The 13986-nt window shown below is 37.3% G+C and overlaps 1 protein-coding gene across 3 annotated transcripts in view; it reads right to left on the reverse strand.

Annotated features, from left to right (window-relative positions):
• Nucleotides 1–13986, reverse strand: part of LOC109536704 (bone morphogenetic protein receptor type-1B) — a 69448-nt gene that overhangs the window by 13011 nt on the left and 42451 nt on the right. The window contains exon 1 of one of the 3 annotated variants that reach the window (XM_019903026.2): nt 6299–6524. The exons of 1 other annotated variant lie outside the window; for it this stretch is intronic. In XM_019903026.2, the coding sequence (XP_019758585.1) occupies nt 6299–6320 (22 nt within the window). In that variant the 5' untranslated portion in view covers nt 6321–6524. Of the gene's footprint in view, nt 1–268; nt 829–6298; nt 6525–13986 lie in introns of those variants that run through there. One more of the 3 variants, XM_048663492.1, reaches the window with a different exon arrangement.

Here is a 13986-nt window from a genome sequence, read left to right on the forward strand (position 1 = left end):
GCGGGTTCTGATGAGAACAGTGTAAGCGTTCAAGCAAACCACTTCTGAAGATGCAAGCCACTCGTGCTTGCGAAACGTCCAGAAGAAATTCCACCGAACGACGGCCTAAAAACCCATTAGTTTCAAGGAATGGCCTCTAAAGTCTATCTCTTTTGACATCGATATCTATCTATCTTATCAACAGAGGCAAGTCTTTCCTCAGTCCGCCTCGACTATTTACATGGCTTATCAGCTCATATTGATTTCGATAGACCCGAACGAATCTTACCTTGTTTCCTTTTCGACTTCCGTCCTCGGGCCATTTCGAAAATTATCCAAAGTTGGCGACGTTTTCAATCGGAAATTCTTAGCACTAAGATCACAGTTAGGATTTTGCGTTTGAATTACGCAGTGTTCAGTCCACTAGAGTGTAGTAGACAGTTGCTGAACACCTTGGAGCACGTCATTAGAAGGACCGATAGAACTTGTGGGAAATTTACGTAAACGCAGCGAGCTGAACAGCGACGTGCGTTCCATCCTACACTGCCAAAGTCCACGTAACAACTGGGGAACTGGCGAGATTACAGGTTGTTATAGTAGTCGACGTAAAAAATACACACACAGTTTGAGACAGACACTCCTCGAAATCGGGTGGGGACGACACCTCATTGTCGCCTTCGGAAGATTTGGGAATGCTTTGATTGCAGTCGGAAGAAGTTCCATCCGTTGGGCGGGATCAAACTCGACCCCCAACAGGTAGCCAATTAATTGAGCCTGATCGCAGGCGTAATAGAAATGTTCCTTCAGAACATACGTTTGATGGCAAGAAGAAAAACGAGTTCTGCACTCAACCAATGGAAAACTGGCTGTTGAAGCCAAAAAAAACGGCTTCTTCCACTTCATTTCATTTCTATTGGCAAAAGAAACAAGCCAAGCGCTAAATTAGCATCCAATTGTTTCGATGGGCAACGAAAATTCCTCGAAAAATCGAAAATCGCCTAAAAACCCAATGGGTTTTGTGGTCTTTTTGCTGAAAATGAACGTTTTCTCACAAAAGCGCTTTCTCTTAAAAAACATAACTTCGAATTCGTAGTAAGCCCGGAACAACTTAAAATTTGTATACTCCAGAATTAACACTTGAACCTGAAAGTGTCGAATATTCCACTCAAATCGCCAGAATTTCTGATTTTTTTGAGTTGCTAAATGTTGACTTGGAAATGAGCGTTTTGGCAAACAAGCGCTTTCGCTTGAGAAATTCATCAATTCGAATCCATAGCAAGTTATAACTTGAAATTTCTACTATTCATAGCACGCATCGTAAWCTGAAAGTTCAGAAAATCTCACTGAAATTGCCAACATTTCTGATGTTTYCGGACTTGCTAAAATTTGTCCTGAAAAKGAGCGTTTTTGCGCAAATGTGCCTTCGCCTTGAAAAATKTATAACTTCGAATTCAGAAGCSGTTTCGATGCGAAATTTTCACACTCCATTGAGCCTGATCGCAGGCGTAATAGAAATGTTCCTTCAGAACATACGTTTGATGGCAAGAAGAAAAACGAGTTCTGCACTCAACCAATGGAAAAGTGGCTGTTGAAGCAAAAAAAAACAGCTTCTTCCACTTCATTTCATTTCTATTGGCAAAAGAAACAAGCCAAGCGCTAAATTAGCATGCAATTGTTTCGATGGGCAACGAAAATTCCTCGAGAAATCGAAAATTGCCTAAAACCCGAATGGGTTTTGTGGTCTTTTTGCTGTTCGCGCTATCGCACCGTCGTCGTGTTCTCAAATTAAATGCCGTCGTGTCAAACAAGAGGTCCGAACCACAACTTGAGATAAGTTGAGCGGTTTTTTGGTACCGGCCGAGCAACCGTTCAAAAGACCGAGGAATCGACCACATTCGAATATGTACAACAAACGGACCGATTATCACGTTTTTCTACTGCAACTTTTTGACTGGACGCCATACAAGCTCCCTGCTTGTTGTGCTACAGGGTGAATCAATTTCAATTTTTGATCGTCAAACAAAATTAACAATCTCCTTAAGGCTAATGCAATGTTTTTTTATTAGAAGAGCGGGCCCAATTTTACTAAAATTCCGACTTTTCCCAGCTGATTTTTCAGAAATTTTTAAACTCCAGAAATAAAAACAAGCTTGTAAAACTTGAAGGGCGGTTAAACAAAAATTCGTAACTCCCAAACCACTTATGTCATCAACCTGAAATGTTCGCATCGTGAAGAAAAAGGTTTTATCGAAATGCGCACCAAATTTCACTAAAATACCCACATAGCTGATTTTATCAAAAAAATTTAAACGACGATAAATTTTAAAAACCGTTTAACTTAAAGTGGAATAAAAAAAAATTGTGACTCCCAAACCACTCACATCAACCCACTGAAATTTTCGGACCATAAAGAAAAAGGTTTTATCGAAAAGCGCACCAAATTTCACAAAAATCCCCAAATCTGTTGATTTTTAAAAAAATGTAAACTTGAGAAATAAAAAAAAACCGTCCAACTTAAAGTGGAGTTGAACAAAAATTCGTAGCTCTTAAACCACTTATATCAACAACCTGAAACTTTCGTATCATGAAGAAAAAGGTTTTATCGAAATGAGGACCAAATTTCACTAAAATCCCCACATCTGCTGATTTTTCAAATAATTTTAAAGTTGAAATAAAAAAAACCGTCCAACTTAAAGTGGAGTTGAACAAAAATTCGTAACTCTCAAATCACTTACATCAACAACTTGAAATTTTCGCATCGTGAAGATAAAGGCTTTATCGAAATGCGGACCAAATTTCACTAAAATCCCCACATCTGCTGATTTTTCAAACAATTTTAAACTTGATGAGAAATTTTAAAAAACCGTACAACTTGAACTGTAGTTAGACAAAAATTCGTAACTCCCAAACCATTTACATCAGCAACCTAAAATTTTCGCACCATTAAGAAAAAGGTTTTATCGAAATGGAGACCAAAGTTGACTAAAATCCCCACATCCGCTGATTTTTGAAAAAAAATTAAACGACGATAAATTTAGAAAACCGTTTAACTTAAAGTGCGGTTAAACAAAAATTCGTATCTCCCAAACCACTTACATCAACAACCTGAAATTTTGGCACCATAAAGAAAAACGTTTTATCGAAAAGCGCACCAAATTTCACAAAAATCCCCGAATCTGTTAATTTTAAAAAAAAATTTAAACTTGAGAAATAAAAAAAAACCGTCCAACTTAAAGTGGAGTTGAACAAAACTTCGTAGCTCTCAAACCACTGATATCAACAACCTGAAATTTTCGCATCGTGAAGAAAAAGGTTTTATCGAAATGCGGGCCAAATTTCACTAAAATCCCCACATCTGCTGAATTTTCAAACAATTTTAAACTTGATGAGAAATTAAAAAAAACCGTACAACTTGAACTGTAGTTAGACAAAAATTCGTAACTCCCAAATCATTTACATCAGCAACCTGAAATTTTCGCACCATAAAGAAAAAGGTTTTATCGAAATGGAGACCAAAGTTCACTAAAATCCCCACATCCGCTGATTTTTGAAAAAAATTTAAACGACGATAAATTTAAAAACTCGCTTAACTTAAAGTGCGGTTAAACAAAAATTCGTATCTCCCAAACCGCTTACATCAACAACCTGAAATTTTGGCACCATAAAGAAAAACGTTTTATCGAAAAGCGCACCAAATTTCGCAAAAATCCCCAAATCTGTTGATTTAAAAAAAAAATTTAAACTTGAGAAATAAAAAAAAAACCGTCCAACTTAAAGTGGAGTTGAACAAAAATTCGTAGCTCTCAAACCACTGATATCAACAACCTGAAATTTTCGCATCATGAAGAAAAAGGTTTTATCGAAAAGCGCACCAAATTTCACAAAACTCGCCAAATCTGTTGATTTTTTAAAAACATTTTAAACTTGAGAAATAAAAAAAACCGTCCAACTAAAGTGGAATTGAACAAAAATTCGTAACTCTCAAATCACTTACATCAACAACTTGAAATTTTCGCATCGTGAAGATAAAGGCTTTATCGAAATGCGGACCAAATTTCACTAAAATCCCCACATCTGCTGATTTTTCAAACAATTTTAAACTTGATGAGAAATTTTAAAAAACCGTACAACTTGAACTGTAGTTAGACAAAAATTCGTAACTCCCAAACCATTTACATCAGCAACCTAAAATTTTCGCACCATTAAGAAAAAGGTTTTATCGAAATGGAGACCAAAGTTGACTAAAATCCCCACATCCGCTGATTTTTGAAAAAAAATTAAACGACGATAAATTTAGAAAACCGTTTAACTTAAAGTGCGGTTAAACAAAAATTCGTATCTCCCAAACCACTTACATCAACAACCTGAAATTTTGGCAGCATAAAGAAAAACGTTTTATCGAAAAGCGCACCAAATTTCACAAAACTCGCCAAATCTGTTGATTTTAAAAAAACATTTTAAACTTGAGAAATAAAAAAAACCGTCCAACTAAAGTGGAAGTGAACAAAAATTCGTAACTCTCAAACCACTTACATCAACAACTTGAAATTTTCGCATCATGAAGAAAAAGGTTTTATCGAAATGCGGACCAAATTTCACTAAAATCCCCAAATCTGCTGATTTTTCAAAAACATTTAAACTTGAAGAAAAATTTAGAAAAACCGTACAACTTGAACTGTAGTTCGACAAAAATTCGTAACTCCCAAACCACTTACATCAACAAACTGAAATTTTCGCACCATAAAGAAAAATATTCTGTCGACGAGCGGAGCAAATGTCACTCAAATCCCCATTTCTGCTAATTTTTCGTAAATGTTTAAACTCGACAAGAAGTAGAAAGAAACCCGTACAACTTGAAGTGCGGTTAAACAAAAATTCGTATCTCCCAAATCACTTACATCAAAAACTTGAAATTTTGGCACCATAAAGAAAAACGTTTTATCGAAAAGCTTGCCAAATTTCACTAAAATTCCAACTAAACCTGACTTCAAAAATAAAAATAAAAATTTAAAAAAAACGACCAACTTTTAGTGTAGATTAGTGCCAATAAAGGACAAACAATCGACAAATTGCCTTCATCTTCATATCAGTTTCACTAATATTTTTCAGGCACATTTCGTTTTTGCGTAGAAGGCGAGCGTCATTTGCACAAACATTGTTCAAAAAACTGATGCTCTACACTTGAGCATTCCAAAGCAACCAGTACTATATTGTTTACGCATTTAAGTCTTGTATAAAAACTCGCAATCCCCCCACTGTTACTCAACAGATTACATACGAAATAATTGAAAACTCCACACGATAACTTCCTAGACCAGTTCGTCGATCAAATGCCAACAACATGAAATAGTTGATTTTAATTGCCCAATATCGAACGTTTCGTTTAATTAGTGCAATCGCACATTCCCAAACACACCATCAGCGTCTTAATTTTCGTAACATGCGAAGATAAAACTCCATATTGTCACATTGCCGCATGTATAATCTCTTAATCACTCAAAGTTTTCATATAAAATTCCTCTTGGCGCCAATAAGATTAAACAATACACAACACAGTGATGAAAAGTGTGCGTTTCGTGGCAAATGTTAAGTTGAACGCGGAATCAGCACACTTTTTTATTTTTAAGCAAATATAAATTTTCGCCGTTTGTGCTTTTTGAATGAAGGTATCGCATTTGTGCCACTGAACATGCAGTGTGGATTTCACACAATAATCAAAAAAGTGGGTGGTTCGAAAAATCTAGGCATTTGTGCTGAAACCTCCAAGTCTGTGCTAATAGCGAGCATATTCAACTGGCCGAACTCTTTGTAGATTTTGCTCGAATGAATGCATTTCCCAGCCTGATCTACACCTGGCACTCGCACACAATGGCCTATTCAAATCCCCGAAATAAGAAGCATAGATTTGTAAAGGACAGGTAGCAAAGCCCTTTGGAGAGAAACATGTACCATTTCAAAGCTTTTGAATAATTCAGGAAGTGCCTCATATTTTCATTTAACCCAAGCCATTTGGCTGATTGTCCACATAATATGAGTAGCACCCCGTATCAGCCTGAACTCATTCGGCCGAAGTCGGAGGCGATCGGCTGATTACGCAACCGTAGGAGGAACGAGACCAATATGCCCATTTCCATGGCAACCGGCTGATCTTTGTTGCGCACGCCTCGGATACGAGGGCCGAACGCTACATTGATTAAGCAAGACATTCTTTTGGTTATCATCGGTACATGTGCCTGAACTTTAAAAAAATGCAAAGCAACAACTAATTGTTTAAAATCACTACACTTGATTGACCAGCAGGAAACTTTGCATGGCTCACCTTCAGACACAATGAGAACCATTTTCCTCGCACAAAGTCACTGGGCACCAAATCAGCCGTCCATATGGAACCGTTTGCTTGTCGCAATGCTGTTCAATATGCTAATTTACATGCAAAATGCTTCTTAATTGGTGGCCGGCACGCAATGATTTTAATAAAACACTCCGCACATTTAACACAGACTCGCATGAGATCATTCACTCAACTAAATAAGATATTGAACAAAGTAATAAGGAATTATTCCGTTCGTTGGTTGTGACTGTGTTTGTGTCATAACAGTGGCATCATGTGCCAAAAGCTACGGGGGATTTGGCAGGATTTTGTAAGTAGGTTCTTATCTTGGCACCGCAAATACAACTGTTTGAGCCGGATCAGAGATGCGATCTTATAAAAGTTCATAGTTGGTGTGTTTTTCTTGCTTTTGGGCTTGGCAAACACAACAAATGCCTCATTGGGTTTTAAACTGGAGATAATGGAATGTTTCGGTTTGGATCAAAGAGCTGCGGAACAAACCAAGGCAATACTCGATCTCCTCGCCGCCTGGATTTGAACATAAATAAACAATATGTTTTCGCTATTAATTGTTGCTATTTGAACTTGACATTCCAAATATTGGTGTTCCGAGTTGATGGGCATACGCAAACAGGATCCATTGATAAAAATCGGCATTTGACCAGCTTCTGGTACCTCAATCATGTTGGAGACATAAAGTTAAAAAACAGTGACCCATTTGGTCAGTCTGATTTGGCTTTTTCCAACTTGAATCGCATTTTCTTCCTTTTTCCGCCTTGTTTAGTGCACCTTTGTGCATCAACTTGAAGCCTTTGAAGCATCCAAGCTTAGACCGCAACTAATGGCACCTAATGATGATAAATCGAGCTCCTAAAATGCAGCCAATCCGTACAATAACCGAGAATAAATTAGACCCGCGACTGAATATGAAAAAACTCTCCTCGAAATCCGATTATAAAAAAGCGAGAGAATCAAATCCGACAAAAACGACCTGTCTTACGATCGTCTAACTTATGGCTTTTCGCAGTGGGTTCCGACCGGGACGTGTTGGTGCTACAAGTGGCCGATGGTACTTCGACCGACCCTCCATATGGGCCAAACTCGCTCAGCATACGACCTTTTGTGAGGTGTGATGTAGGATGGCCAGATGGGGCCTTTTGTTGCGTTCTTTTATACCCCGAAACGGCCACCATCATATTTCATGTTTGGTTTGGTCGTACTGAATATTTAACATTTACCAATTAAACCATTAATTAGCGTCTCGACTGATTCGAGGACCCAAAGGAAGTAATCAAACCCATTAACCATATGCAGCAAAAAATGCAATTGTGGATGGCAATTGTTGGAACGCCACGTTCAAGGAGGCCCACTAATAGAGGGACGTTAATTGAGTTTTAATTTGCAATTGTTCCCGGATTTCGTTAAATAATCGGTGAATTAATGGAATAATACAAGAGCCATTTGATGGGATTATCTGCCCATTAATAATTACGTAAATCTGTGATGACTGGTCGATTTGTTTCGCAATAATGAAGCGCATTCTTTAGACAGGAAGTACATCCAAACAATTCCAGGATTTTGCAAGTGCTGAGCTCTTCGGCTGATTTTTCAAAAAAATTTAAAGGACGATAAATTTTAAAAACCGTTAAACTTAAAGGGGAATTAAAAAAAAATTGTAACGCCCAAACCACTCACATCAACCCACTGAAATTTTCGCACCATAAAGTAAAAGGTTTTATCGAAAAGCGCACCAAATTTCACAAAAATTCCCAAATATGTCGATTTTTAAAAAAATTTTAAACTTGAGAAATAAAAAAAAACCGTCCAACTTAAAGTGGAGTTGAACAAAAATTCGTAACTCCCAAACTACTTACATCAACAACTTGTAATTTTGGCATCATGAAGAAAAAGGTCTTATCGAAATGTGGACCAAATTTCTCTAAAATCCCCACATCTGCTGATTTTTCGAAAAATTTTAAACTTGAGAAATTAAAAAAATTCGTACAACTTGAACTGTAGTTAGACAAACATTCGTAACTCCCAAACCACTTATATCAACAACCTGAAATGTTCGCATCGTGAAGAAAAAGGTTTTATCGAAATGCGGACCAAATTTCACTAAAATCCCCATTTCGGCTGATTTTTCAAAAAAATGTAAACGACGATAAATTTTAAAAACAGTTTAAGTTAAAGTGGAATTAAAAAAAAAATTGTAACTCCCAAACCACTTACATCAACCCACTGAAATTTTCGCACCATAAAGAAAAAGGTTTTATCGAAAAACGCACCAAATTTCACAAAAATCCCCAAATCTGGTGATTTTTAAAAAAGTTTTAAACTTGAGAAATAAAAAAAACCGTCCAACTTAAAGTGGAGTTGAACAAAAATTCGTAGCTCTGAAACCACTGATATCAACAACGTGAAATTTTCGCATCATGAAGAAAAAGGTTTTATCGAAAAGCGCACCAAGTTTCACAAAACTCGCCAAATCTGTTGATTTTTAAAAAACATTTTAAACTTGAGAAATAAAAAAAACCGTCCAACTAAAGTGGAATTGAACAAAAATTCGTAACTCTCAAACCACTTACATCAACAACTTGAAATTTTCGCATCATGAAGAAAAATGTTTTATCGAAAAGCGCACCAAATTTCACAAAACTCGCCAAATCTGTTGATTTTTAAAAAACATTTTAAACTTGAGAAATAAAAAAAATCGTCCAACTAAAGTGGAATTGAACAAAAATTCGTAACTCTCAAACCACTTACATCAACAACTTGAAATTTTCGCATCATGAAGAAAAAGGTTTTATCAAAATGCGGACCAAATTTCGCTAAAATCCCCACATCTGCTGATTTTTCAAACAATTTTAAACTTGATGAGAAATTTAAAAAAACCGTACAAATTGAACTGTAGTTAGACAAAAATTCGTAACTCCTAAACCATTTACATCAGCAACCTGAAATTTTCACACCATACAGAAAAAGGTTTTATCGAAATGGAGACCAAAGTTCACTAAAATCCCCACATCCGCTGATTTTGAAAAAAAAATTAAACGACGATAAATTTAAAAAACCGTTTAACTTAAAGTGGGGTTAAAGAAAAACTTGTAACTCCCAAACCACTCACATCAACCCACTGAAATTTTCGCACCATAAAGAAAAAGGTTTTATCGAAAAACGCACCAAATTTCACAAAAATCCACAAATCTGGCGATTTTTAAAAAAGTTTTAAACTTGGGAAATAAAAAAAACCGTCCAACTTAAAGTGGAGTTGAACAAAAATTCGTCGATTTGTTTCGCAATAATGAAGCGCACTCTTTAGACAGGAAGTACATCTAAACAATTCCGGGATTTTGTAAGTGCTGAGCGCTTCAGGCACTTCATTTGGAAACCTACCGGAAAGTTGAAGTTCGATTCGTAACACTGTCCAATATGAGGCGAACCGATGGATTTTGGGCAAAGAAATGAAGGCGTCAATCAAAATAGACAAAATCAATTAATCAATCATATTTGGCCAGCATGCGGCAAACGAAAATTAATAATGGGATAATAAGTTACTAATAATCCCGTTAGGTACGTTAATTAATTGCATGACTGTTATTATCGACGTGGCCGAAGCCGAAGAAAAGAAAAATCAAACAGCGCATATTAGTAAGTGATGATCTGTTTGCTGCTGAGTTGACTTATTATAATAAATGGAGTGCATCGAGTAGCCGACCGCTTCCTGCATGCTCAGTTTACGTCTGAATACGTGAGAAACTATCGCAGGAGCTGATTACAAAGTCGCTTTAATCAGCAAATGCGGATGAGATATTCATTGAGAAAAGGGAAATGGTATTTTCGTCCAAGTCGGACGTTGCGAAAAACCGTGTGAAAATGCAACTTGCAGTCAGACTCCGGGCAGATCGGAGTCCAGTCTTGCAGGTGGCTTTTTCACTCATTCAGCACTATAATCTAACAGTATCAGTTTGACGACGGCAATTCACTGCACTTAAATCATTGAACGGAAGAAGTTGACAAATTAGAGTGATTAAATTGTAGATTTTTGCACTTTTTCTTTGGACTGAGTGGAATTTTCCAAGTTCTCCTATTGACAAATGAAAACCTTCGGGAAAAATGGTCTGAAAATTAGGTGGAACTTGTCCATTTTTACTATAGGGAATGGCCAAAAAATGACAATGGAACAGCACGTTTTGCCCAAATTTTGGAGCACTGTTTCGCGTATTTAACTACAGGGTTACGCATTTTATGCTTGGGAAAGTAAAGCAAAAAACAGACACAAAATATTCAAATATTCAGAAGCTTATGAGTTGACAAAGGAAAACATCCAACTCCTACCCAGTGCCCAGTGAAAATGGCCAATTCTTACTACCGACAAACCCAATTTGAATTCCCCACCAGGGTCTTAAACGGTACAAAATCGACGCCAATTTTCCAAATAATCTGACCTAAAGTGAACCAGGCCGGTTTACAGTTTTTTCATTAATCAGATGTTTAATTAGCACCATTAAAAGTGTTTTTTTAAACCACATTTTCCAACCCAAAACAGCCCTGAAAAACTATGTGGATTCGTCGCACAGACCGCAATTATCCATGCTCGATCGGATGGGATTCCTTTTTAAGATCATTCGAAAAAATAGTTTTCTAAAAATACTGAATGCGTCCTGATATCACAAGGCAACAAACCCATTGACAGCGTGCCAGCAACTCTATTATATATTTAGTCCTTTCACATAATTGCTTTTCGATTACGTGCGACTATTCGAAAAATGTGGCTCTTCTTTTCAAAATGTCTGTTTGTCTAGACTAATCTGGATTGCATCCGAATTATGCTAAAATAGAAGCACTCCCATCTAACGTCTTTTACGCGCTTGATTAGCATGGATTGTGTTCGATCACTTCCTAAGTTCGACTGTTATACAGACGGTGGAGTTCGAGTCTAGTCAGGGCTCAATTAAATCGCTTTTTACTAACGGACTGTGAAATTTAAAAAGCAAAAAATCGCTTGGGCGCCGCGTATGTATTTTCGAGTACCACCAGTACCAGTGCGACTGATAGGAAGCGGCTCTGGACTTCCTTGGGAATTAAACGTCAACCAACTTAACGTGCTTGTTAATGTCTGAATTAGCAACGTTTATGGGAATGTATGCGGGTCAAACAGCCGCAATTTTTTTCTTGCAAATCGTCCATCAGACGCCCGATTTTCATGGGTGTCTTCCTAGAACCTGCCTGATTAGGGGACGTAAAACTACCCTTGAGAATCAATGGGACCACATCTGGAAGCCATTCGAAAAAGGCCGTTTTTGTGCTATCGTTTTCCATAAACCATGGCCTGGGCACTCTCACTTAAAAACCTAACCGCGAACGACTTCACGATTTCATAGTCGCCAGAGGCGCTACAGACGATAAAGAGCTACAGATTAAATCATGAAATAACCCACTGTAGGAAAATGTTCTGTGGATGAATGCGATAACGCAAGTCAAATGTCAAATAAATCTTCCCCATTGTTGTTTATGGGTTTGACATGGACAAGACGTCTGTCGATGTTGATTATTTGCTTTTATCCAAAGAAAAAGCCGATTTTATTCATTTCTGACGATATAATCTGTGATAAGTTGTATGATTTCGTGCCTCGTGCTTCCTGCACATACTGGATTGTGATGTGTTTCCCCATGTTCTCCAATACGCAATTTGTGAATGTTTTGTTGGGTAAGTCGAAATCACTTAGCTTATTATTCAGGTGGCATTTTCATCAAGAAACAAATAAATGGAAAAGAGGATATTTTTCTCATTAGAGCTAGTTCATAGCATCGGGTTGCTCACCGCTCAAACCGGTACTTAACACCTCTGTATTATATAGAATTGCAGATTAATATTTAAACAGAAACCTCTGTTCAAAATGAATAATGATATTTTCATATTTTCAGATTATCTTTTTCCTTAACTGTTTTCATAAATCGTCAATAATCTGCGAAGATGGTAGCTGTTTATTGGTGTCTTGAAGGCTGTTAGAAAATGCACGGCTTCCTATCACAAAAGGCGTATGTTTTAAAGTTGTTCCTAAAAATGCTGCAAAGATTTTTTAATCTGTAAAAAGTATTTATATAAACAATAAACAACAAGTAATATATATATATTTATATGTATTTTTGTGTAGTTGTGTCATTTATCCCTATTATCAGCTGCCCCTCGTGGCACAATTATAAATAAGCAAGTGTAGTGGGTTCATAATGCAGGTTTGTTCGAATTCTTTAATTCTCAGCCACCAGGGCGCGCCACTTTAGCGACACACTTTCTACAAGAGTAAAAGTCGTTTCTATATAAGCCTTGTTCTATGCCATAAACACAGCGCACCCATGAGGGGATGAACATGCACGATGTACATGTAATGGATAAACTGAGACGAATAAAATCAGCAACACCTTAAATCATCGTTGTTGTTGTTGTTGCTGCCGCCTGGGGAATCTTACACGATGCGTATAATAATAATCTGATTAGCTCGCCAGTATGGACGATCATATTTTACACTCCACTCCATGGCAAAACGCGCCTCTGGCTTGATGCTTATCTTGGACTTGGTCCTTTTGCTAACTATTTAATGAGTGAGAATATTTAATTTGTCCAACACAATCTTCTCTTTAAAAAATCTCTTCAAATTCATCAATTACTGCCATATGTTCAGTGCCTAGAGGTCACGAGGCTGCATTGAATGGAATATTTTCTGTTAAAATGTGATCAACAACAATGAAACGAGGTAAACGCATGTTGTTCAATGGCGAACAAGGAAAAACCGACGAGCCAACCAGTCTACAATAGAAAATAGTGACTGGGCAAAATAACGGTCAGTTAAGCTCAATTTTCGTTGCTAAACTTGCGTCATATCCGCACGGTCAAGATGAAGGTCGTTTCTGGCTAATTGTCGAACGTTTTTCATCATCAATTACCTGCATGGAGTGCGCAAAATGACCAGTTAGAATACGAACCAATAAAAAAAATAGATTTAGTCACATCAATCATCACAACACATCTTCACCGACTATAGACGATTAAAGGTGTTGATGGGTGAAAAACACCAATGGCCTTTGGACCTTCCAGATTTGGGCCCGATTGACTTTAGCCCAGCTGATTGGATTGTCGCATTTGATTGATCATATTCTCAATCCAATTGCCTTCCAATGATTATGAATGTGCCACTTTCAACTAACAATACAAATAAGCGCCATCTGTTCCATCGCACGTCCCTGTTCAAATTGGACATCGCGGTTGCACCACTACAATGGGAAAATGCCTCTGTCTATCGTCCCATTATATGGGACTTTTTACCAGATTCGTCGCCTATACGTATTTGGAAGCCTATTTCCACAAGGTAAACGCTCCGGCTGCATAAATGAATACAAATCGCTCGGATACTGTTGCACTTTAGATGATTGTTTACCGCAACCAGAGCCGATCTAAACAAAATTGTATCCAACCAAAAGTGTGTCATATTCTGTCCAGTCTGAACTCCTTGGATTCATAGTTGTGGAGCTTTTGAAAATGACCAATAAATTAATCAATGAATGCAAAAAAGTGTGGGACTAAAGCCCGTGTCCCATGCATCCGTTTGTACGATGATACGATGGTACGAAAGTGTTTCTATTGGTTGGAGATCTGTCAATTCGTCCACGTCATACGA

This window comes from Dendroctonus ponderosae, unplaced genomic scaffold (assembly GCF_020466585.1).
Source record: "Dendroctonus ponderosae isolate FM_Combo_2020 unplaced genomic scaffold, Dpon_F_20191213v2 Dpon_F_20191213_2, whole genome shotgun sequence".
Lineage (NCBI taxonomy): Eukaryota > Metazoa > Arthropoda > Insecta > Coleoptera > Curculionidae > Dendroctonus > Dendroctonus ponderosae.